The following is a 24,272-nucleotide window of genomic DNA, read 5'->3' as shown; positions in this document are numbered from 1 at the left end:
CACGCGACGGAATGTGGCTGCTCATCATTTTGAGATTCAACTCAGTACACCTCGACCTTCACTGCTCAAGAACTCTTCCAGTTCAAGAACTGCGTATATGTGGAATAAACTTTCTGAGAACGTTTTTTTCAAATTAATTCAATCTCCAGCGATTCAAATCCAACGTGAATCGCAACTTTTGCACAGGCCTTGAAGATTTTCCTATGGCGCTTGTGTTCTGTCCTTGAAATATTATCAATATTGCAAGCAATGTTTAGTTGATTATCTACCTGCTACGTTTCATACTCATTTTTAGTAACTATGCAATCAATTATCTACCAATTATCGATTGTAATTTCATCCATATGTTCTTAACTCGCATATCTCCAATGAAAATGTACGTACCTATCTATCATTTGCAATTATATATCACTCATTACCTTATTTTCCACCTAAAAAAAAAGGAAAGATTGGGGTTCTTGTTCCCTACTGGTTAACATGTAGTTGTCAACACTCGCCGAATGTATTTAGGCCAAAATAGGCTTCTTCCATGATTTTTACTTTACAGTTTCATTTGATAATAACGGGCGTCACGGGCCTAGTCTCGCTTCTTGTTCGATTGACCAATAGAAACAATACAAATAATCTACATTGTCAAATTCACGGAGCGTGTAAACAGTTTCTGATTCATTCGTGATTCAAAGTAAAATACATCGCTGGCAACATCGCTGTAGACACGATCAATTCTATTGGTCAACAGACACGCGGCCAATTTAAACTCTTGCTTCTCGATTTGGTTTTTTTTGGCAAATATAAAGAGATCTTGGGGCCGATTAGGCTCTAACTTGATCAGTCTATAAGCAAACTATAGCATGAAACAAACCCATTTTTCCTCGACTGTACTTCCTAATAAAAGTTGGTCATTTCCAAATACCTTTCTCTTTGGCACTGTATATTGATGAATAATTTAAAAAAAGAACCTTCCAATGAAGTTCGTGATACATACACGTTATGATTCAGGAAGTGTGCTTATTTATAAATGATCCACTTCAACATTTGAGTTTAAATCCCTCTTGGGATTTCACACCCGAAACATACACAATAAACATATTCGACGAGGTACCATAATACTAATATGTCTTCCGTTTGCCAACCCGACGATTGACTGCTTCCCCCCGATCCTGCAGTACTAATAAGCGTCAAAAAATCTCAAAGTTTCCATCCCTCCTTCTCTCAACAGCCGTCGTTGTCGAAGAAAACCGTCTCGGATAATATGGCTAGCACAACCATGGTCACGTATATGGTAATCAACACCACTCCCGTACATTTAGATAGTCTGAACTTATTGCAGGCCAACGTCGTGAACAAGCAGAAGGAGACGAAAATCAAAGAGAGAATTGTATACTCTATGGAACCGGAATGGATTTTAACTGGTCGCGCCGTGCTGGCCCCATCGACTAAGTTCTTGATGAACCATGGCATTCCAAGCGAGTAAAGGATGTTCATGGTGTTGGCTCCTAAGGAATTCGATACTCCAAATGCTCCTTCACCTGGGAAAAAGTAAGTCTTCATTTTACTGCTTTTACTATCGGTAGAATAAATCAGTTTATTGGGGGACAAAAAGTGAGGACAATCTTTGATATAAATTATGAATAGAATTGGACCCAATAAACTACTCTGCGGAACTCCAGGAAGGAAGAGGAAGATCAAACTGTTTGATCACGTGGTGATCGAAACACATGTCGAGGTATTGAAATAACGGTTTGGTGTTGGGAAAAAACTCTAATAATATTTATTGAACTCGTGTTTCTAGTGAAAAAATACTAACCTCGTCTCGCTATTATAGCCATAGAAATTGATTCTGGTAAAGAACTTCCTGCAGCTAATAAGGTCATACCCATAACGGCATCTGAGAGTCCAACCAGATCACCTGAAAAAATGAACGCGATAAAATTAAGTGGCCACTTATTTTATTCCAATGTTATCGATTTCCCTCGAGAACACAAAGTAGCTCTTCTTCAGGACCAAACAATGATGAGTTGGATATAAATATCAACCAAGATGAAATGGACATTGACTAACCCAATAAGCTTCGACGATAAAATAATGTCAACTTCATCTTTAGAACGAAGCAGCATTTCATTATTTCAAGAAACTATCCAGCTCGAACAGAACTCAAGAAGTCTCCAATGTCCTTGAAAGAAAGAGGAGGAAGAGAGTTGAGTTCATCTCTTCGACGTCTTTCGGTATGTTCTATTAGCAATACAATAGCTATTCAGATTGAAAGGGATACATTCCAAGGAGAGATTCATTTCGGAAAAAAAGGTTTCGGCTTTCTTCCAGATGAGCCGAAAATTTCGTGGACTGAGACACAGATGGCGATACCTTCAAAGACATGTGTACTAATTTGTATGTATTTGTTAGTATGTATGTTTGTTTGTTTGCAACTTTAAAGCTTGGGATCTGTATTGACAGTATTATCGGCATTATCACTTGATCCATTCTCGGGCAGATGGCGCTGTACGTAATCTCCTCGATATTTCTTGATCTATTCGCGGGCAGATGGCGCTGTACGTGACTTTCAACATTATTGCTTGATCTATTCGCGGGCAGATGGCGCTGTACGTAACCTCGTTGATGGGTTGTTCAAAAGAAAATCAGAATAAATAAATGCAGTTTGAAAAAACTAAAGAACATGCTTTGAAGAACATCGAACTGAGAAGTTGAAAATAAATATAGTTTAAAAAAACTAAAAAACACGTTTTCAAAGAATATCGAACTAAAAAGTTATTTTTTTTTTTTAATAAGCTCAAAACAATAACGATCGAAAAACACTAGTATTATTTTGAAAAAAGCGTGGGTGCTTTGTGCCATATTTTTTGTATATCAAGCGCCCATCGCTTTTTTTCACAATAATATTAGTATTTTTCGATCGTTAATGTTTTAAGCTTATTAATTTTTTTTTAAACTTTTTAGTTCGATGTCCTTTGAAAGCGTGTTTTTTTAGTTTTTCAAACTATATCCATTTTTAACTTTTTAGTTCGACGTTCTTTAAAAGCGTGTATTTTAGTTTTTTTTTAACTATACAGGGTGTAACTGAATAAGTGTAAAAAATTCAAGGAGGTGTTTCCTCATCGAAAAAAACATAGGATCTTTCATATAAAGAAATTTCATTGGAGCATCCCTTGTAAAGATACACCCTCTTAAAGGAGATACATAAAATTTGTATAACAATTTTTTTCACAAGCACTAAAAAAGTTACAATACTGAAATGAACCTGACGTTTTGTACTACCAAAAAGACACTTAGCCAGAAATTTATTTGGTTTACCCCACGGCTGTAAGGGGTGGAAAACTCAACCCCTGAAATTTATTTCCACTTTAACTTTTTGTCTTATCATTTGTCTACTATTTAAAAATTTATTTCCGATAGCCTGTTTCATTCTAAATAAAAAATGTCTCTTGGGTTTTTTGCCCAAAATGAACCTGTTCGCAGCAAAAAATTATTTTAGGAACAACTACAGAGATACATCGTCATAAATGCGAAAATACCTATCTAGTAGGTCGCTATTAGCGATAGTGATAATTAAATTGGTATACAGTGTGTCCAAGATAAGGATCCTAAGCATGGGAATCTCAGTACCTGTTGGAGATACAGCTTAGGTTAAATTAGGAAAAAGTTGTGTTCTTTAAAGCTTATTTACATGCCGTTTAGAAACTTGAAGAATTTTCATGGCCTGCTGAGATATTTGGGAAAAACGAAAATTTGACAATATCAATTTTATTTTTTTCTGACTTTATTTGAAAAGATATCAAAAAACGAATAACACTTTTTCATTGGCACTTTTAAGGTACTATACGATGGTATTTTTAGATTTTATATCCGACGTTTCGTTTTCAAGAAACCATCATCAACTTTATTTTTTTATATGACCCGAAACAAAAGTACACCCTGTATCTGATTCCATTTTTTATTACAAATTCAACGATGTATCACATGCCATTGCTTTCTTTTTAGTTCAAAGGAAAATTAAATTTTTTCTATATGGATATAGAATATGGATATATATGGATATAGAATATGGATATTTATGCATAAGATGGAGGCTAAGATCACGTCGACGAGACAACACGCGTCCTGCTCCAAACAGCACTGCCTTGACGCGAGCGAGAAGTATCACGGAAAACCTTAGGTTCCGCGAAAAACCTTGTCGCTTATTCTGGATATTCTGGAAGGATATCCATGAACACCTGCAGCCACTCAACTAAGACACTTCAGCCCTACCACAGCTCGAAGCTTTCAACAGAGAGCTTCGACAGCCTGAGCCCGATGAACTACGCAACCCGATAACTCCAGATGACGTTCGAAGAGCCCTTGTGAATTTCAAGAACTTTGCTGCTCAAGGCCCAGATGGGCTAAACACTTATTGGTGAAAAAAGGTAACAAGAACCCACCGTCATCTGGCCAGAGTTTTCGACTCATGGCTGGACGGAGAGCAGACGATTCCAGATTATTCCACTTATTCAGTTACACCCTGTATTTATTTTTAACTTTTCAGTTCGATGTTCTTCAAAAACGTGTTTTTTATTTTTTATTTCAAACTATATTTTTGTTCAAAAGTTTACTCACCAATAATCGATATCATCCAAGCCACAACGTAAGAGTTCAGTCCAATCCAAACGATACACATGACGAAAGTGATGGGAAATAGTTTGGGATAGATCTTTGGATTTGGTACGGTATATCTAAGAACTACTTGTATTGGCCAGGTGTAGTAAAAAATAATTTTGTGGAATAAGCTTCCTTCGGGCTTTCTGAGAAGCGATTTGGATGCCTCTGAAAAATGGAAAAAAACGTTTGAAATGGAAATGAGTAAACTGAATTCGACCGAAATATACGGTTTGGGTTGCTGAATAGTAAAAATAGTCGAAAGAATCAAGAAAGATTTATTCTACATCGGTAAAATGTTTGATACTACTGGTTGATGGTTGATTCGAGTCTCTTAATCTATAAAACGACTTTGTAATCCAAATTCTATCATTGTTTTAGTCAAAAAAGTAGTTGTTTTTCGTTAGGCTTCCGGCAAATCGAAATGTATGGAAGACCTAAGAGAAGCAACACCTCATTCCTGACTTTCAGGGTTTAACAAACACAGAAATCCCACCTCAAAAGGAATCCCATTGACTCGGTCGTATTGAAAAGAAAAAAGTCATCAATCTGTACCGGAAACTAATTATCATACGTTCTTTTGGAAAATTAATGAATAAAAGGCATTCTAGAAGACCTAAAACTTTCGGAAAAGTAATAAAGAAAGAAATGTTTTATTTATTAGCTGTATTTTTCTGATCAATCGCCTAACAACTGTTTTTGTCCCTCTTGAGGAAACGTTCTTCGAATATAAAAAAAATCCATCACCTGCTTTTTCTTCCTCTTGAAGTTTCTCCAGCGTCTTGATATGTTCCGCCACATATCCTGGTTTGTTAACATCATCGAGGTACGATCCGTAAGCCGATATTATAGAAAGTCTCCCATCTGGAACCATGGTCGGATTCTCTTCCACGGTCTGAACGGCTTCTTCTTTGTTTACGTTTAATTTGGATCTTATGAATTTCGAGATTCTACGATTCTGGGACATTATCGTGAAATATATGACGTAGATTATCATCAGAACCAATGCCTCGTACCAGAATATATTTTCATCCCAAGTGATGATCACTAGAGCTGACACCGAAACAGAGTAGAGGCAAACATCTCTTGTGATGGGCCACCAGTCAAGTTGAAGAGGCTGTAAAAAAGTCGGTGTGTGAGTTAATCGCTGACTGGCATGGTGTTGTCTATTACATATATTTATATATTTGGGACACCCGTGATATCATTAGTGTAAATTATTATCCAGTTGTCAAATAGATGTCAATTGAAATAGAGCACAAAGAGAAGTCACATATTCATTATAAAGTGGTATTAATACATACATCAAATCAAACACTACTCATTCACAACACATAAGAATGCTATTATGAATGTAAACTTACAAATCTCTTTCTCTGATTTACATCGCAGCGCAAGAATTCACAAGATCCTCTCTAGAGAGCCGACTGAAATTGGGTCGCTTAAACGACCCGATGGAACATTTGCGACCTCTAGTAAAGAAACATTAGAGCTTTTGATAGAAAACCACTTTCCTGAAAATCTAACACTTGAGAAGATGGTATATTTCCAGCTCTTCTTCAAAACGGACTGGAAATAACTTTACCTATTCTCACAAAATTGTATAGAGCTAGTCGGGCGTGAAACTATATACCACCCAGTTGGTTGGCAGCAAGGTGGTATATACACCTATTGTGGGCCGGAGAGACCCACACCCCAAATCGGTACGACTAATCAGCCTTACATCCTTCCTGCTGAAAGGACTTGAGAGGATACTGGACGGACATATCAGGAGGGTAGCATCATAGGCATCCCCACTGAATAACCACCAGTATGCTTATCAAACCGGCAAATCGACAGATTCAGCAATAAACAACCTCGTTGAGAAAAGCTCCCAACCCCTTGACAACAAGGAGATTGCGGTTGCTGTATTTCTTGATGTTGAAGGAGCATTTGACAATGCACTACCTAAATCTATAGGAGTGTCTCTGGCTAGAAAGGGTATAGGATCGACCATAACTGGATGGATCTATGCCATGCTTCAAGGCGAGGCTATCAGGTTCAGGGTCACCAGGGGCTGCCCTCAAGGTGGGGTACTATCTCCCCTTCTGTGATCGCTCCTCGTGGATAGTCTGCTTGATGCCCGCGACAGAAGAAAAGTTGATCTGCCACCATATTTTATTTGTCTCTACTCCACGATGACTTCATATACACTTCTTCCCCATATAACATATATATTACATCGTATAACTCTTACACACGTCACATCTACCTCGAGTTGGGTATTCCACAAGGTTCCACTACGAGGCCTGAAAATGACTAAACTTAAGCTCCATTGAATGGCGTATTTTGAGACACCCTATACAAATCGCGCGTTAAAACGATAGGCCCCTGTCTTGTTTGTTTTCTTGAATGAGGCACCTTGTACACACTGAAGAATCACACGGTAAAACAATAGGGCCCTGTTGAACTGACATTTTTTTTCTTGAATGACTTAATTTGAGACACCCTGTACACATTGAAGAATCACACGTCAAAACGATAGAGCCCCCTTTTGAACTGTCATGCTTTTTCTTAAATGAGACACCCTGTATATTTCGATGGCAATCATGTTTTTTTCTTCAACGCCCGTGGTCATGTTTTCTTCTTCAATCCAATTTTTCGTTCATAATTATTATCATACCATTATTTTTCATGCCGACGTATTTTGAGACACTCTGTACATGTTTTTTTCTCAAAAGATGAGACATCCTGTACGGCAGCAATGTTTTTTCTATTGCGTTAACAAATATTATCCTCCCGCGTGTTTCCTTCATCCCCACTCCTCCATTTCCCAACCAACACGAAAAAACGTATCTGACGTATTTTGAAATGTCATTGCTGAATACTTCCCATTGCCCCATTTTCTGCACTTATAACTGTCGGATATAATCCAACACCCTTCGTGGTATTAGCCAGGGGAGTAGTTGTTTTCTGATAGGTTTCAATCCATCAACTTACAGTCTAGCTGAGTTTAGACTGGCTGGAACGAATTGTTTTTTCAGATATAATTTTACTTTTTCGGGATCAGAAATTAACTTACCCCATTCAGCTTTCTTTTCAGTTTCGTTGTATAAATTCATATACTCAGATTGTAATTCAGAAATGTTGAGGCATTGTTTTTTCATTAAAACATATGTGTGGACAAGTACGGCACATGTGATATTTCAAAGGCAACATCCAAAATGTTTTGTTTCAACAAAATTGAAATATTTTCCGGGAAAACTATTATTTGAAATACTTCCTATGAAGTGGCGTATGAAACGGGATATTTTCACTTTCCGAATTCATAGTTCGACCAACTGTTTCACTTCTTCAACGATGGATATTCCACCTAGTCTTTGTTCCAACAACTTGATGATGCTAACTTAGTTACTGAACCGCGCGTGTAAAAGTTTTTTCAATATTTGGCGATATACGGGGCTATTCAAATTCGTTTCTGTACATGGGGATCTCGTAAACGATAAGAGATAGGGTGTCGGTTAAATTGTGGCAAAGTTGTTTATTTCAGAGACCTATTCAATGACGTAAAGAAATCGAATATAGCTCTTTTGGTTCTGGAGATATACAGGAAAAACCAAAAAATCCCAAATTATTTTTTTGCCTATATCTTCTTTATTATTATTATATTGACAATCTGTCCACATTTTGCTATTGGCACTTGATGTGGGCTCTCAGAATATATCGATGAATCTTTTATACAGGGTGTCATCTGACTTGGGCCACCCCCATCTTTGAATTTTTAAATACGGGCCTGTTTTTTTTGTTGTAGTTTTTGAAACGTAGACGTTCACTTCATACTGCTACTCATCTGTGAGACTTCCAGCCCATAATTCAAGAAAAGTATTAAAAAAATCATTTGACATCATTTGACAGTCAAAATGACGTCTCTATACAACCCCGAGGCGTTTACTGTTTACGTCTTTAAAAGTTGGTCAATTCGGAAACAAAAATTCGAAATATATCTGAAACCATCTGATATATCTGAAATTCAAGAGGATTTGATGATAGCCATTCTTCTCAATTACCTTTGATGACTATTTTCTACCAAGAAAAAGCATATGGATTCTTTGAGCAGTATCTCACTGAGCTGAAGAAGCAAGCTAGATTATATGATTTTATATGCCGAAATCCTCAGTGCAATACAAGATATGAAGAGAAAATGATTAGAGATCGTCTGATTGTTGACATACAAGACAAGACATATTCAATCCAGTCTAATGAGGGATTCGGATATAACTGTATTGAAGATTATAGAGTATTGTAAATCTATCAAACTCAGTGAAGATCATCTAAAAACACTGAAATCTGAAGTTGTGACGAAAATTCAAAAGTTCAGGTGTAGAAAGTGTCTTTATGAACATATCCCACTTCTGACGCCATGTTATAAGCCTTTTGAAACATCAATGAACGGGAACAAACTTTATTTTTTTTCAGTTCTTCTAGCAGTTTTTGTACCTCATAGTTGTACCTCTATTCTTGTTATCTGACGTCATGACAACCACCCTAGCTTACTATTTATAATACAGGGTCATCAGGAGATGACCAAGACTTTTTACCTATCTAGAAAAATAGGTTGTTCCAATGTGTGATATCGATTTCTGAACAATGAACTACGGATATAAGTTATGAAAACTCTCCTCAAAAAATATTTGTTGATAACATCATTTTTTAAATAGAATCACTCACAAATGGTGCTGCCAAACTCCCAATAGCTGCTACACCCAGTCCATTAAACATCGAGGATCCTACAATCGTACCAATTCCAATATCTGATTCAGTTATAAAAGTTCCGATAATATTTGTGAACAGCTCTGGGGTTGAGGTTGCAATCGACATGAACGTTGCTGCTGCTACATCCTGAAGTAATTAACTTATATAAGTTGGATTACATAAGTAATAGAAGTAAAAAGGAACTATTCAACTACGCATTATACCTATATGAAGTAACGTGCGGTTTGGACCTCAACTTTGAAATTGTTATATTGGTCAAACGGTAAGAATACTTCCACAAAGAATGAAAGAACATAGAACGAAAAGACTAATTTCACATGTGTCAATAGACTTCATTATGAAACTCAATATGTGAAACTCGATTGCTCATCTATCAGTTGAAATAAGTTAGTTCTACACTGTTGAATTAGTTTTCTCGTGTCGACATTTGGAAAGAATCGCAAGATTTCAAAAAAAGTTGCTATGAGAATCGAAGTGGTAACAATTACATAAATTGCAATTGTTAAAATCATTGATGAATAAATAATAAAGGGTAAGTCCTTATGTTGCCATTTAATGATTTACAACTCCTCAAGTGAAGGTCAGTTAGGAATGAGATATAATAGTTTATTTGACTACATTATACATAATTGCACATTCATAGCAAGTAATCAATGAAACAATAACATTATCAATGTTAAGATATAAGTGTTCATCCTAGTCACATCTCCTTGTTTCACACACTGTTTATATTCCTCAAATGATTAAAATAAATTTTCAACTGAGAGGTATTCATTAATTTCATTGAAACACAACATCGGTTTCTAGTCTGTTCATAACGAAACATTATTTACCTAGATTTATTTGCAGTTTCTACTGCAATGAATTAAGGGGAAACATGAATTTCACGAGCATGGATCAGGATAACTATAATATCTTCATTTCGACATCTTAAACGATGGGTAAAGTCATTTATATAAATTCGGAATCACAGTGGCCCCAAAATAGAGCCCTGTTTTACACCAAATTTAATATCATTGGAACTGGGTGTACCGTTGTTATAAATAATTGCTCAGAACATTTTTTTCAGAAAGTATCTAATATATAAAAATGGATGTTTGTTGGTTGGTTGATTGGTTGATTGGTTGGTTGGTTGGTAAGTGATAAACTTCTACATTGCTCAACCGATAATGATGCAACTTGACATGTATAAGTAATTTTTCATAGAGAAGGTTTTTAGGCCATCAACTTTTCTGTAACTCGCCACTAGATGGCGCTGTAGAACAATTTTTTGAAAGCACTGTTCTATAGCCGCGCACGCCTAAGTTCGTTGATTCTGATTCTGTCGAAACATTGGAACATCAGCGATACAGCAACATAGTACTAGTTTCATATAAATAAAAACCCTCTGATTCCGCAGAGTTCAGTATTAGACAAGCCTAAAAGCTCCGTTTCTCTGGTTTAGCAGGATTTGACCGTTTTTTTCGCTTAATTACAGGTTTTCATATGCTGTGTATCTCTACGCTGGCTTGACTGAATGTGTTTTTGGAAAACAATTAAAAAGATTCTCTGAACTTCCTCTTGAACCGGTTATTAAGCAGGTTTTGATATTGTACTTGGACCCAATTCTTCTTATCCTTTCCGATAATCCTCTGATGTAAGAAAGGACAATCACTGATTATGGCGGCTTCTCTTCCTTCTTTCGTATTACGGAGCCCGAAAGCACGACCTACTAGAGTCTTGATGATTCCTCCATTGGTAGATTGATGGTGGTTGGATTCTTGTAAATGGGTGTTCGTTATAAAGAAATTTCCCACTCAGTGTCGTTCCTCTTCATCAATTCGTTGTGGACTCCCTTCTTCATTGTGGAGGTGGCGGAAGATTTTATACTGTTGATGTGCTTCAGAAAGGTGTCTAGCTGTGTATTCTCATGGGTTCCATACTATGAAGGTGTCGTCAACGTATCTCAACCAGACTTGAGACTTCATGTGAGTTTCTTCAATGGTCAGAGTTTATACAGGGCTATTCAAATTCGTTTCTGTACATGGGGATCTCGTAAACGATAAGAGATAGAGTGTCGGTTAAATTGTGGCAAAGTTGTGTATTTTAGAGACCTATTCAATGATGTGAAGAGATCGAATATAGCTCTTTTGGTTCTGGAGATATACAGGAAAAACAAAAAAATCCAAAATTATTTTTTTGCATATATCTTCTTTATTCGCAGACATATTGAAAACCTATCCAGATTTTGCTATTGGCACTTGATGTGGGCTCTCAGAATATATCCATTAATCTCTTATACAGGGTGTCATCTGACTTGGGCCACCCACATCTTTGAATTTTCAAATATGGACCTGTATTTTTTGTTGTAGTTTTTGAATCGTAGACGTTTACTTCATACCGAGAAATTAAATTTGATTTTATATTTCGGGATGTTTCGATAATATTCGATTATAATTGTGTGATTTATTCCCTTTCAAATTACGGCCCTGGAAATTGGTTGACTGAGTTGAATGAAAACATAATAGCAACTTTTACATCTCCCTATGTATCGTAGAGGTTTTCTAAAGTTTTTTTTTCATTTTTAGGTACCTATTCATTTTTTTTCCATTGCTCTGAGCAATAATAACATCCGAAACGAACACTATAATTGTAATAAAAATTAAAATGAAGTAATTTATTTACACAAAAAATTATTGGCGCGATAAATATTTGAATTGGAGTCCTTCCATTTCGAGACATTTTTAAACTCGGTTTTTCATATTATTTATTGCCCTTAATACCCTTATTTGTTGCATTGTTGCAAAATCATTCAAAATCCTCAATCTCGAGTCTTCAACATTTTCTATTTCTCTGCCAGCGTAAATCCCATTTTTCAATGTCCCCCATAGAGAAAAGTCCAAAATAGTAAGATCTGGTGATCTTGCAGACCATCTTATTGTCTCATCATTTGTCTCGAAATGGAAGGACTCCAATTTGAACATTTATTGCACAATTAATTTTTTTGTGTAGGTTCATTTCAATTTTCATTATAATTATAGTGTTCGTTTCGGATGTTATTATTGCTACCATTTTTTTTCTGCTTATTAAAACACATAAAATATATTTTTGTTGTAGATATGTTTCAGATAATCATAAAAGGTTTTCTTACTCGAAGTTCATTGTAGAAAATGCTCAGAGCAATGGAAAGAATATGAATAGGTACCTAAAAATGAAAAAAAAACTCTCGAAAAACTCTACGGCACATAAGAAGACGTGAAAGTTGCTATTGTGTTTTTATTCAACTCAGTCAACCAATTTCCAGGGCCGTAATTTAAAAGGGAATAATTCACAAAATTATAATCGAATATTCCCGAAAAATCCCGAAATATAAAATTGAATTTAATTTCTCAGTATGAAGTGAACGTAACGTCTAAGATTCAAAAACTACAACAAAAAATACAGGTCCGTATTTAAAAATTCACAGATAATGGTGGCCCAAGTCAGATGACACCCTGTATAAAAGATTCGTGGATATATTCTGAGAGGCCACATCAAGTGTCAATAGCAAAATGTGGACAGATTTTCAATATGTCTGCGAATGAAGAAGATATAGGCAAAAATATTATTTGGGATTTTTTTGTTTTTCCTGTATTTAACATTTTATTTTTTCACATCATTGAATAGGTCTCTAAAATACGCAACTTTGCCATAATTTAACCGATACTCTATCTCTCATCGTTTACGAGATCCCCATGTACAGAAACGAACTTGAATAGCCCTGTATATGCTGGCTGTAACTAAGTGGCGATCCCATTGGCAGTCCCTCATCTCGCGTAAAAAACCACTGTATCTGACATAAAATAAAAATGGTGGAACATGATTCATCTATCAAATGATCAGTGTGACAGTTATACCTAATAATTTACAATTCTGGACGTCTCCATTTATATAATGTAAGTTCTGTGCTTTTGTATTATTCAAAATTAATTTCTTGTGAAGCAACTTTCTGCTATATCATTCACTTCATTATTATCACAGGATAAAATGATTCGAAAAAAGGTGATACTAACCGGGGATAAATTCAACACTTCGCAAATTGTCTCCACGCATGGCAAGAAGTATTTGTCGCATACTACAGCAAGTAGAGTGAACCCATATACTCCTATAAGAATGACCAGGACGAATCCACCTTGCTTGACTTGGTCTTCCGAAAGAAAATCGGGAAAGTCGTCATCTGAGCAAGATTTATTCTGGTTAGTGGCGTTTTCCCTGGAAAATGAATAATGTTTTTTTAACATTGAAGAGACTGCGTGCAGATACCAGAGATTAAAAGCGTTCCATTCATAGTCCAATACCAGACAGCGCTGTTTCGACCTGGTATAGGCTTCATCGGTGATTTGTTACATACAATTCCTCAAAATAGATTCCTACACCTCGTTCTAAGTTATCCCAAAGATACTTCAGTATCTAATATTCAAAAATCATGAATTAGTATGTACAGTAATTTCTCATGTATTAATTCATTTGACTAATCGCGGACTCGGTCAATGATCATGAATGCCTTTTAATAAGATTATTCGATTCACTTTTGCAAAGAGTGGACTTGTATTTTTCATTATAAATATCATTATCCATATTTTTATCCTCCATTGCTGATACTCTACATAAATTGTAATATATTAATAGTTCCTGATCTTCTATTTACGCAATTTTTAAGGAAATATTCAATATCACACTCAAATCAAAGTATCTTTGGTGCGTATCCCAGACTGAAGGATTCACAACTCCACAGAACGTTTTTGATATGAATATCATGCTGTAAATTGAGTGGTATATCACTTTTGCTTTCAGAGTGCTTCAGAGAAAATCCCACACGAATCTAATATATAAAAATGGATGTTTGTTGGTTGGTTGGTTGGTAAGTGATAAACTTCTACAACGCTCAACCGATCGTGGTGAAACTTGACATGTATAAGTAATTTTTCATAGAGAAGGTTTTTAGGCTATCAATTTTTCTGTAACTCGCCACTAGATGGCGTTGTAGAACACTTTTTTGAAAGCACTGTTCGTTGATTCTGATTCTATCAAAACATTGAAACAGCAGCGATACAGCAACATAGTACTAGTATCACATGAAAAATTATGTGTCCAGCTGAAAATTCCTTTCTATGCGTAGTAGATGCGCATTACAAGTCGAATCAAAATTATAAAAAAGAAGTGTTTCTTCAAATTCAACCGCTCTGTAGTCTGAAGTTACCATGAGTCTGTGACTTCCAGTGTCAGCCAGCAGTCTGTTGTACTTTTCATTAAAATGACTTGTGTAATTGGTAATATTCACGAATCTATATTCAGTCCATCTAGCCTCTCTCTATGAAAAAATGTGCAGAGAAGGTACATCTAGAAGATGTTTACAGCTGATTCTCGGCCTCCCCCCACCACTATGACGTATTAATAGCTTATTTTTGTTGGTTTAGTGAAATCAAGATGATGTTATCTTGAAGTGTCTGGTGCATGGACCATTCAGAATTTTTTCGAGATTTTGTGTGTGTGTGTGTGTGTGACGTAATGACGTAATTGCATTTGGTTGTTGGAGCATATTTCAAAGATCATCCAAGTAATGAATGTTCCATCGGTGTGAGTCCACCAAGCGGTGTGACGTCACAGCAGGCAAGGTACAGGGTTTATCATGTGCATGTCTGTATACAAACATACGTCTGCATACTTCAAAGATCCTCCAAGTAATGAATGTTCCATCGGTGTGAGCCCACCAAGTTAGTGGTGTGACAGCTGCAACCGTTCAGCAGTAGGAGAGCGAGACGTGCACTCCACGGCGTATGGCTGAGTAATGCGTATTCATCGGTATGTTCTCACCTCTGTCTCGATACGGTGAAGGCTGTGACGTAATGCATCGCTCTACCCTCACAGTCGATGGTGACACGCAGACGGCGAGGAATGTGTCTGCCCTCTTCGAGAGCGCAACGACCACTGCTTGTTCGTATCCTGACCTCTCTCGATGCGGCGATGGCTGTTACGTAATCGCTCTACCCTCGCTGTCGATGTTGACATGCAGGCGGTGAGGACTATGTCGACATCTGTCCTGTACGCAACGCGCAACGCTGTCTGTTTGTATCGGCATCCGTTAATGTGGTTGGTGCATGTAACTGAGAGGTGGGGATAGCTATGTCGTCTTGACGGATACGATCAGAGTGTATTTAAGAAGCGGACCAGTGTAGGTTATGTTAGTTTACATCAAGTGAGTTAGTGACAACGTATCATAGAAAATGTATTCCTGTGATTGTGGTCAATCTTTCACTCGTAGTGATAATCTTCGTCGGCATGATCGGTATGGTACTGATGGCCAGACGAGCCTGCCTCTATTAGCCAGAGAGCTTAGCCTGAGCCGTTTTCTGTAAAGCATTCGACCACCAGGCAATTGCACCAAGTGCAATTCGTATTCATAAGTAAAGATTATCAAGAAAAACCCTGTATTCGAATTGTTAATGAAAGAATGAAGTAGTTGATCTCTGAAAACCCAACGCCACATCGAAAACATTTCTTCAATGGAAAGAATGTATTGAAAAACACAACTCACGTTCTGAGTGGCCTAGCAAACGGAATAAATATTCTATGTCTCTGCGGAACATCCGAGTCCACGTCGTTGACAGCGCTGTGATCTGAAACAAAACGGTTTGATGTCATTTTCTCCTTTTATTCGAAAGTCGATGCTTGCAATTTATTCTCTCCGTGGTTTCCATCGTCTTTGAGGGAGACATAAAAAAAAGAAAACGAATTTATGTGATATTTTTAAAATATGTTATGACACGAATTGATGCTAACCTACAACGTACAATGGTGAATGTTCCTCAATTTGGGTTATTACAGCAAATGCAAGTTTGAACAAAATAAAGTTGAGTTTAATTCATGAGTTTTTCAAATTCACTTCGAAGAGTATTCGAATTGATGTTTCAAATATTGGGTTTTAATTTTTAAAGGGATTTGTTTCTAATTCACATCTTGGCAACAGCGCCTAGAATGTTAGATCGGAGTTCAGGTTACCTAGATATTCTACTTCAAAAAAGGAAAATTATCTTTATAAATCAACAATTAAGGCAAAATATAAATTATAGTTCAATACCACCTCCGCAAGCCACATAAACAACAGTTGTTTCGTTATTATTTATATAGAGGAAGATAGGTTAGGTGCACAAAATGTCATATGTCACAGAATGTTTGGCAACTCGGAACATAAGTAAGCAGAACAGCACGCCTCTGAAATATGTCATCTTTGTTTGTCTCATACAGGTAACAGATTCATTGTTTAGCTATAACCGATGTTGCCAAATGGTGAAATGGAAACGAATCCCTTTAAATGTTTAAAGCATTATTTCATTCCTCTTATTTAAGTATTTAAATATTTTTTTAAAGAAAAAGGTTGAAATGATAAGTTTAAAATACGTTGTTTTAGAGCTCTTTTATGAAAACTACTTGATTTTCGTCAGGAGGAACATTCCCCTTTAGATAAAGTTAGTTACATGTGCTATGGAATTTCAACAATTGCTTGCAATATAATGAAGATATTTATCATTTTTCGAATACGATAAAGGCAAAACTTGAGTATCGGATAGATCAGGAGTATATGAGTTGACTTGTAGTTCTTGCCGAAACTTCATATTGGCCAAACGTGGAGATTTTTTCCGAAAAGAAGCATAGAAGTGGTTTTGTAAATAGAAAAACCAATTTCACATTCGTAAACATCTTCAGCGGAAAAACATGAGTTCAGTCATGACTTTTTTGTGTTACATTTAGAAGGGGAAAGTGTGAACCTCAATTTTTCAGAATAAACCCAACTACTTAGACCGGATAGATTATGTTAGGTCCAAAGTGAGTGGATCTATTCGACCCTCCACCGCAACCCGCAAGGGTTTATTGTGGCTCACACTTATTCACACTCGACCAAATAAACCCAGCTTCTTAACGAAGCCGATTAGTTTGTATGGTGAGTAATCTTTCAGGTTTCATAGTTCAGCAGAGTACGGCTCTGCTGAACTATGAAAGCATATATGTAACCACACAATTGCAATGAAATACATTATTATCATTATTGTTATAATTATCAGTACGTTCACTTATACTCCTGATAGCTCGTCCATACTTTGAGATCATGATGTAACTTTCTTAAAATAAAAGTAATGTACCGATAATTGTTTCTATTATTATCTGCACTTGAATTAAGTATATTCTTTCGAATTATATATTCATATATTTTCTGAGTACAATAGCCAATGAGACTGCATGGAATAATTGGGCAAGAATCACAGCAGATCTTGAGACCAGTCAGACTCACGTTATTTGTATAGAGAAGGTTCGGAAAACTACCTGACAAAGCAGCATATTAGGAATATATATTTTATTCAACACTTCGACACGTGTTTCGTGATTTGATCTTCCTCTTGAAGATGATCGCTTGATGATCGAAACACGTGTCGAGATGTCAAAATAACAGATTGATATTGGGAAAAAACTTCAATAATATTGAATACTACACCAAACAGTACATCACAAGTAAAATACACCGATACCAATATTAATCCCTCATCATGATGTTTTCTTTCGATAATTCATATTCTAAAACCTTTTCATTTTGATTTCAATCCTACGATTTCATATTTCATTCAGTCTCAAGGTCACGAATCTATTGATATCTTCAGACAATGAAAAGTGCAAACTAGCATTGACCACACGCTCGTCACTCAACAATAGTGAAAAATATAAGTTTAATGACAGTTTGAGATGATCTTTCCACTCACCTGCTGTCAACGAACTAACACAAAAAAGAAGACTCGTACAGAAAATCACAAAGCAGCAAGTTCTCATCTTTCCGTGCACAAATCAAGTCCTTTCAGAAGATGATCTTGCGTAGAATAGATCAGGAATATATACGCTTATCTATAGATGATTGTTCCTCCACTCAAGAATCATTATCTGAAAGAAAGCGAAGGATAAAATTCACAATGCGAATAATCAATTTGCGAAAACATCGACTATCAATAAATGTACTTTCTACGTGAGATTCATCTCATATTCATGGCAGATAATGAAATCTCTGTCATTCAAAAAACCCGATGGAAATTATTCTGCGTCTGAGTTTCTGTGAACAAACAACAAAAATGGATTCCCAACAACTGACGATGCCTGTAAGGAGAACGGTTCAGATGTTTGAGACTCACATAAGTATCAGAGAGGTCAGGCTGATCTATGTTTCTGAACATTCCGAACTTCCATCAACAGTAGAGCTACCATCGCATTCTAGGAAATGTCATGGCTTCCGTTTTGCTGATTACAATATCATTTTTCCAAGTAACGGCTCACTCAAATTTGAAAGGGTTTACCCGAATCCCTATCTGGAATGGGGAATAAGATGATCCTCAGGTTCAGCTCATAAAAACAGACGAAACTTTTGAAACAATCCATAATATTGTTGAAGTCATTCTATCAGATCTGGATGACAAAGATGCAACAAAAGGTGACGCCTATCAATCAATCAATCAACTTATTTCATGAAAAGCAATGGTTACATTGGAAATTTACAAAGAATAAAGAAACTACAAGAAATAAACAAGAACCCTACAAAATATAATCCTGTCCGTAGGGATAAATGTTGATTTTATTCACTTATCCTGAAGTTATTATGTGCGGTTTCTCGACTAAGTGAGATTAACAAGATAGCTATTAGTGGAAAACCCTACAATGTTCAAAGTGTGGTTAATTATTTAAGTGCTCTGAACTTTGGAAAAATTCGGAAAAGTCTGGAATTTACGAAATTGAATGTGAGGACTGCGATGCAAAATATTATGGACAGACAAAAAGATATATTAAAGTAAGATATAAGGAACACATAGCACACTTAAAATATGGAAGACCTGAAAAATCAGCAGTCGCCCATCATATTTTGCAACAAAACCATTCCATAGACTTCAGTTCATTTAGATTAGTTAGACAAGTTTACAACAACAGGCAACTAGATGCCTATGAGAGTGCACAAATAAGTAAACATTATAATATTATGAATAACGATGATGGACCTATACCAAAGAGCATACTATACAGGCTGATTCACGGTGGATGGCACATTAGACGTTTCTGGTGAACCAGACAACGGATCACTTTGAAAATTTAATGGAGGGCATATTCGGACATTCTCTAGCCAACTAAAATATTTTCGGCAATGCGGTGTTGCCGCTTCTATTAGAAAGCAGTAGCAACTTTGATTTTTCAAATGGAACACTCTGTATATAATATTATTTTTGGAATCTCCAACAATTGCCCGACAACTTTTCTTGATATTTCCCTATACCTATCTGTTACCGTTTTCGAAATAAAAATTAATTTCAATTTTTTTCTTCGAAAATCATGACTTCTAAAAATGCCGATATCTTTTAGCTAAGGAGTACTATGATATCGAAATTTGGTTTGGAGTTAGGTGATACTTGGACACTTCCCACAAGTCAGCCTAATATCCGTTACTTCAATACAGGATAGTAAAAAAATACAGTTTTTTCGTTTGCTTGAAAAAGTTGCTGAAATTTGATTATTTTGAATGGAACACCCTGTATATTATTGAAAATTCGGAAAGCTGCTGAAATTTGCTTTCTTTCTATGTATATCATACCTATACCTAACTAGTCAAGTTTCGGACTTATGAACATTTATTTGTGAAAATGTCCCTTCAGAATGGTATTTCCATTCGGTATTTGGTAAGCAGGCCATGATTACTATTTGACAGTAGCGTTGTGACATTCTCCTAATAATATCGACATTTTCGTCACTTCAGAAGTTGCAAATACCTTCAAAACGATGGAACAAAACTATTCAAACGAAGTTCTTATGAATTTGTTTATTATTTTTGGACAGTGTGACAAAATTATCAGCAGAACATGTAGAAAGTTCAATGAAATGTATCCGAATCTACCGCCAATGAACCTCAAGAAATTGCCAAAAGATGTGCCATCCACCGTGAATCAGCCTGTATATTGGTGAGATGTTTTGAGGTTATCGCTAACACTTGAATATGTTTTCATGCGAAGGTATATACCAGGCTGAATTGTTAAAGAAAATAGTGATTACGTGGAATCATAAAATGACACCCAATAACAAATCGTTATAGATGTTCTTGACACCTGTTTTACTTTAATGTAATTATAATCACATAATCCTTATTGATTCGAAAACAAAGGCCTACATTGTTTCGACAGTCTTAATCTTATCGGGATGAAATAAATGATTGTATTGAGAAAATTGAAAAAAATGTTTATGTATTGATATCATGTAGGAATAACAGTAAAAAAATATAACTCTCAGATAAATGTCGTGTCTCTTCCTTCATAACAGAAATAATTTTCATTAGAGGCATATTGAACGATAGTTGTCACACATTTGATGATTGGATTCCGAAAGATTGTAGATGTTTTGAGATATAATCATTTTCAACATCAGGATTGAATATTTTCTCAACAACGATAAGAATTTCCAAGTTTGGGGCAAGTTACAGCCATAATATGTAATAATAATAACTATTTGCTCAAATTGGACGGGGTATATTAGTAGAAAGCCAAAACCTATCTTTCCTAACCAAATCTTTCATAATCGATATTCTCAAAAAGCCCTAGAATTTGCAAAATATTGTTCATCCTCAAAGTTGAACCTGCTTACTCATTTAATGTATCTCTCTTTTTCAAGAAACAAATGATTCTCCTAGATTGTTCATTCAAGAAGACAATATAATTGAAAATATGTACTGGGTGATCAGAAATCACTTGAAAACAATTAGCGTAGAGGGCTGAGAATTATAATATTTCCTGAAGAGTAGTTTAAATTATTTATACCATGAATTGAAACTTTGGCATCTATAGTCCGTTCATAATTTGTCGATAGCACAAAATGAGGGCCCAACGGTCGTAAAACTCGTAAAATCATAGGCGGAGGTTCCTGAGGTGTTTATTCATTAAATATAAAGCTTCAGTTTATATTCGAAACTTGCCTTAAAAGGGTGAAGTTGTTACGAACGAAAATAATTTTTGGTTTAGTACATTTTTTAATCGCATTTAATTTACGGCTCGTTGGTGTTTCGGCGTCTACGGCAGTAATTAACGTCTCTAATATTTATTTTGCGAATTTTGTGCAGTGCGTGAGTAACTTTTTTTCATATTCCTACAAACATATACGTACCTTTCGTTCCTGCTTGTTTTGTTTGATTGCTTGCGATGGCTTCGTCATCATCATCAACATCATCAAGTTTTACACCGGTACTGTTGCGTACAGTCAGTAAGTCTGTCTATTCACCAAGAGAGAAGATTATTGTTTTGAACGTTCACGATGCTCTGGTTTCTCAGAATCCCACAAACACTGTTCAGAACATAATCAAGAGTTGTGCCAACATGACGGGCATAGGGGAGTCAACAATATATAGGTTACTATCAGAAAGAAAAAAAAAAAAGGTATAGCTAACCCAAATACAAACGAATACTTAAAGAGGGGGAGAAAACCTATTGAAATTGATGAATTTGCCAAAAATGGTATTCGAAGGAAAATTCACGAATTTTTTTACAAAAAAGAAATACCCAACTTAAACAAAATTTTACAAGAAGTTAGAGACGACCCGGATTTGCCTCATGTCGGACGAACCAAAGTGTGGCAAGTTTTAAAAGAATTAAATTTCCGGTGGGAGAAATCAGACCGAAAATCACTTTTGATTGACCGGGAAGAGAAATATGTTGGAGAAGAAAGTATCTAAGATCTATACGAAAATTTCGGGTTGAAGGAAGGCCAATTTACTATCAGGACGAAACGTGGGTAAACGCAGGTCATACTCTCACAAAAATTTGGACAGATAAAAATATATCAAGCTCCAGGCAAGCCTTTATGGAAGGTTGGTCTACTGGTATTTCCCCACCTTCTGGTAAAGGCAGTAGATTAATAGTTTCTCACATTGGCAGTGAAAAAGGATTTGCTAAGCATGGTTTGTTGGAATTTGAATCCAAAAGCACAAAAGACTATCACGAGGAGATGACAGCTGATGTTTTCGAAGAGTATTTTGAGCAGATGATTGAACATATACCACCAAACTCAATTATAGTATTAGATAATGCACCTTATCATTCACGACTAGTTGAAAGACTTCCAACGACTGCGTGGAAGAAACAGGATATCATTGACTGGATGCGGAATAAGTCCCTGCCTTACGAAGATGGAATGGTTAAAGCAGAACTTTTAAAAATTGCCCGGCAACACAAATCTAAGTTCAAGAAATACGTAGTTGACAAAATGGCGGAAAGACGAAACATCACAGTCCTTAGACTTCCACCCTACCACTGCAAATTAAATCCAATTGAACTCATTTGGGCACAAATGAAAAGCTATGTGGCTAGAAAAAATACGTCATATAAAATACAAGCTGTACATGAATTGTTATATGAGTCTTTAAAACATATTACAGGACAAAATTGGCGAGATGCAGTAAGACATGCAATAGAAGAAGAACAAAAAATGTGGGATCTTGACAATATAATTGATGCGACTGTAGAGACACAACCGCTAATTATTAACCTGCAAGACGACTCGGATTCCGAAGATGATCCTGTTTATTTTGAATTTGAATAGTTTTGTAAGTAATCGTAGTTTATATCATTTAAAAATAGGTATCAATTAAATAAATGTATCTTTTACAAATTGCAAGTAACTTATTATTTTTGAATAAAATAAAGAAATTTTTTTAAAATAAAAATACAGTTTACAGTACCTACAGTTTAAGAATATTAATATATTTATTTATTTAAAGTAACTAATGTTTTAATCATATACTCTACGACACTGGTCACTCATTTCCACTCAAAATACCTACATAATCGGATTAAAAGCTTTATAGCTGTATTGTATTTCTTCAGATACAAGGTGGGTTAGTCGAAAACATCTTAAACTGCCAGTTTTAGTTTGGTTTTTGTTATTATAACATATTAGCTGTCCTCTCTGTATTTCAGTTCTCTAATGAGGGTCAAACTTGCAGTGAGCTATCAACAAATTATGAACGGACTATAGAAGATTATAGTCTCAGCTCGTTTCTATAGTTACTTCATAAAATGATCCACAGTATCAAAAGTAAAAAGTGACGTACCTTCGAAGTTATAAATCAAGATTCTTAGAAGGGATATACTAAACTTCCTCACCTTCACATAATAAATAATCTAAACAATCACCTGTCGATAATGGAGAAGTTTTCTCCAAACTATCAGTTGTTCGCGGTATCATTCGACTGTGTTTTCAAAACTTTACACCCATATTTCAACATACCTAATAATCGGTAACCAAATATACGATACGTAGATAAAATCCTCACTATTGACAATTGTTATTTTCTGCCTAAGTCGGTTCATGTGGAATCTCCAGACGCTGAGTATGAGACATTGTGTACTAATCTAATAATGCAAGCATCAAGATTTGTAATGCAAAATTCCCAGCACGGTTTCTAGTAAATAAATATTCATTGCTAGACATACATTCATATCTTCGAATTGTTCATTTCGTCTTCGTCAACACTAGTGAAAACGCATTTATGGCGTATTCACCAAGAAAACTGATTCTGTATCTCTTTTGTATGTAAGCATCATAGCTGTCCTTTTTACTGTACACACCGATATGAAGAAAGGTTGCAGTTGTGTTGGTTTGGAATAGATTTGAAGATTATAAAGTCGTATTTTTGTCTTATGTAATCTTAAGGTACAATTAAGGTAATTTCAAGGTACCAAAATGAGAATGATCAAGAAATTTGTGCAAATAGGAATAAAAAAACTTGATTATAAAAAAGGAAGAAGAAAACACTTCTGATGCAACATTTTTATTTCTGTAGCAAACCTACAGCA

The 24,272-nt window shown here is 35.7% G+C and overlaps 1 protein-coding gene across 5 annotated transcripts; it reads right to left on the bottom strand.

The window, feature by feature from the left end:
* Positions 1 to 914: 914 nt before the first annotated feature.
* LOC111504027 (sodium/potassium/calcium exchanger 5) lies at positions 915 to 23,717 on the bottom strand. Of its 5 annotated transcripts, none has more exons than XM_023158500.2 (9): positions 23,580 to 23,717; positions 18,168 to 18,342; positions 15,953 to 16,034; positions 13,431 to 13,629; positions 9,355 to 9,525; positions 5,395 to 5,764; positions 4,609 to 4,815; positions 1,808 to 1,909; positions 915 to 1,529 (listed from the first exon to the last, which is right to left on the bottom strand). In XM_023158500.2, the coding sequence occupies exons 2-9, from the start codon at positions 18,232 to 18,234 to the stop codon at positions 1,213 to 1,215; spliced, it is 1,515 nt and encodes a 504-aa protein (XP_023014268.2). In that variant the 5' UTR covers positions 18,235 to 18,342; positions 23,580 to 23,717; the 3' UTR covers positions 915 to 1,212. The 5 variants fall into 5 exon arrangements, with proteins under 5 accessions (XP_023014268.2, XP_023014269.2, XP_074029475.1 ...); XM_023158501.2 differs by having other exon boundaries at positions 23,528 to 23,674; XM_074173374.1 differs by lacking the exon at positions 23,580 to 23,717 and adding an exon at positions 18,588 to 18,730.
* Positions 23,718 to 24,272: the final 555 nt, after the last annotated feature.

This window comes from Leptinotarsa decemlineata, unplaced genomic scaffold, assembly GCF_025532065.1.
Source record: "Leptinotarsa decemlineata unplaced genomic scaffold, Ldec_3_MD MMD2_tig00000232_RagTag_RagTag, whole genome shotgun sequence".
Taxonomy (NCBI): domain Eukaryota; kingdom Metazoa; phylum Arthropoda; class Insecta; order Coleoptera; family Chrysomelidae; genus Leptinotarsa; species Leptinotarsa decemlineata.
The sequence above is the reverse complement of the archived record's forward strand: the minus strand, read 5'-3'. Positions and strand labels throughout refer to the sequence as shown.

Coding starts and splice junctions, on each gene's coding strand:
- LOC111504027 (XM_023158500.2), bottom strand. CDS start 18,234: ATGAGAACTTGCTGCTTTGTGATTTTCTGTACGAGTCTTCTTTTTTGT. Junction 16,035..18,167: donor TGTTAGTTCGTTGACAGCAG/GTGAGTGGAAAG, acceptor GTTTTGTTTCAG/ATCACAGCGCTGTCAACGAC. Junction 1,910..4,608: donor TTGGATGATATCGATTATTG/GTGAGTAAACTT, acceptor TCATTTTTTCAG/GTGATCTGGTTGGACTCTCA.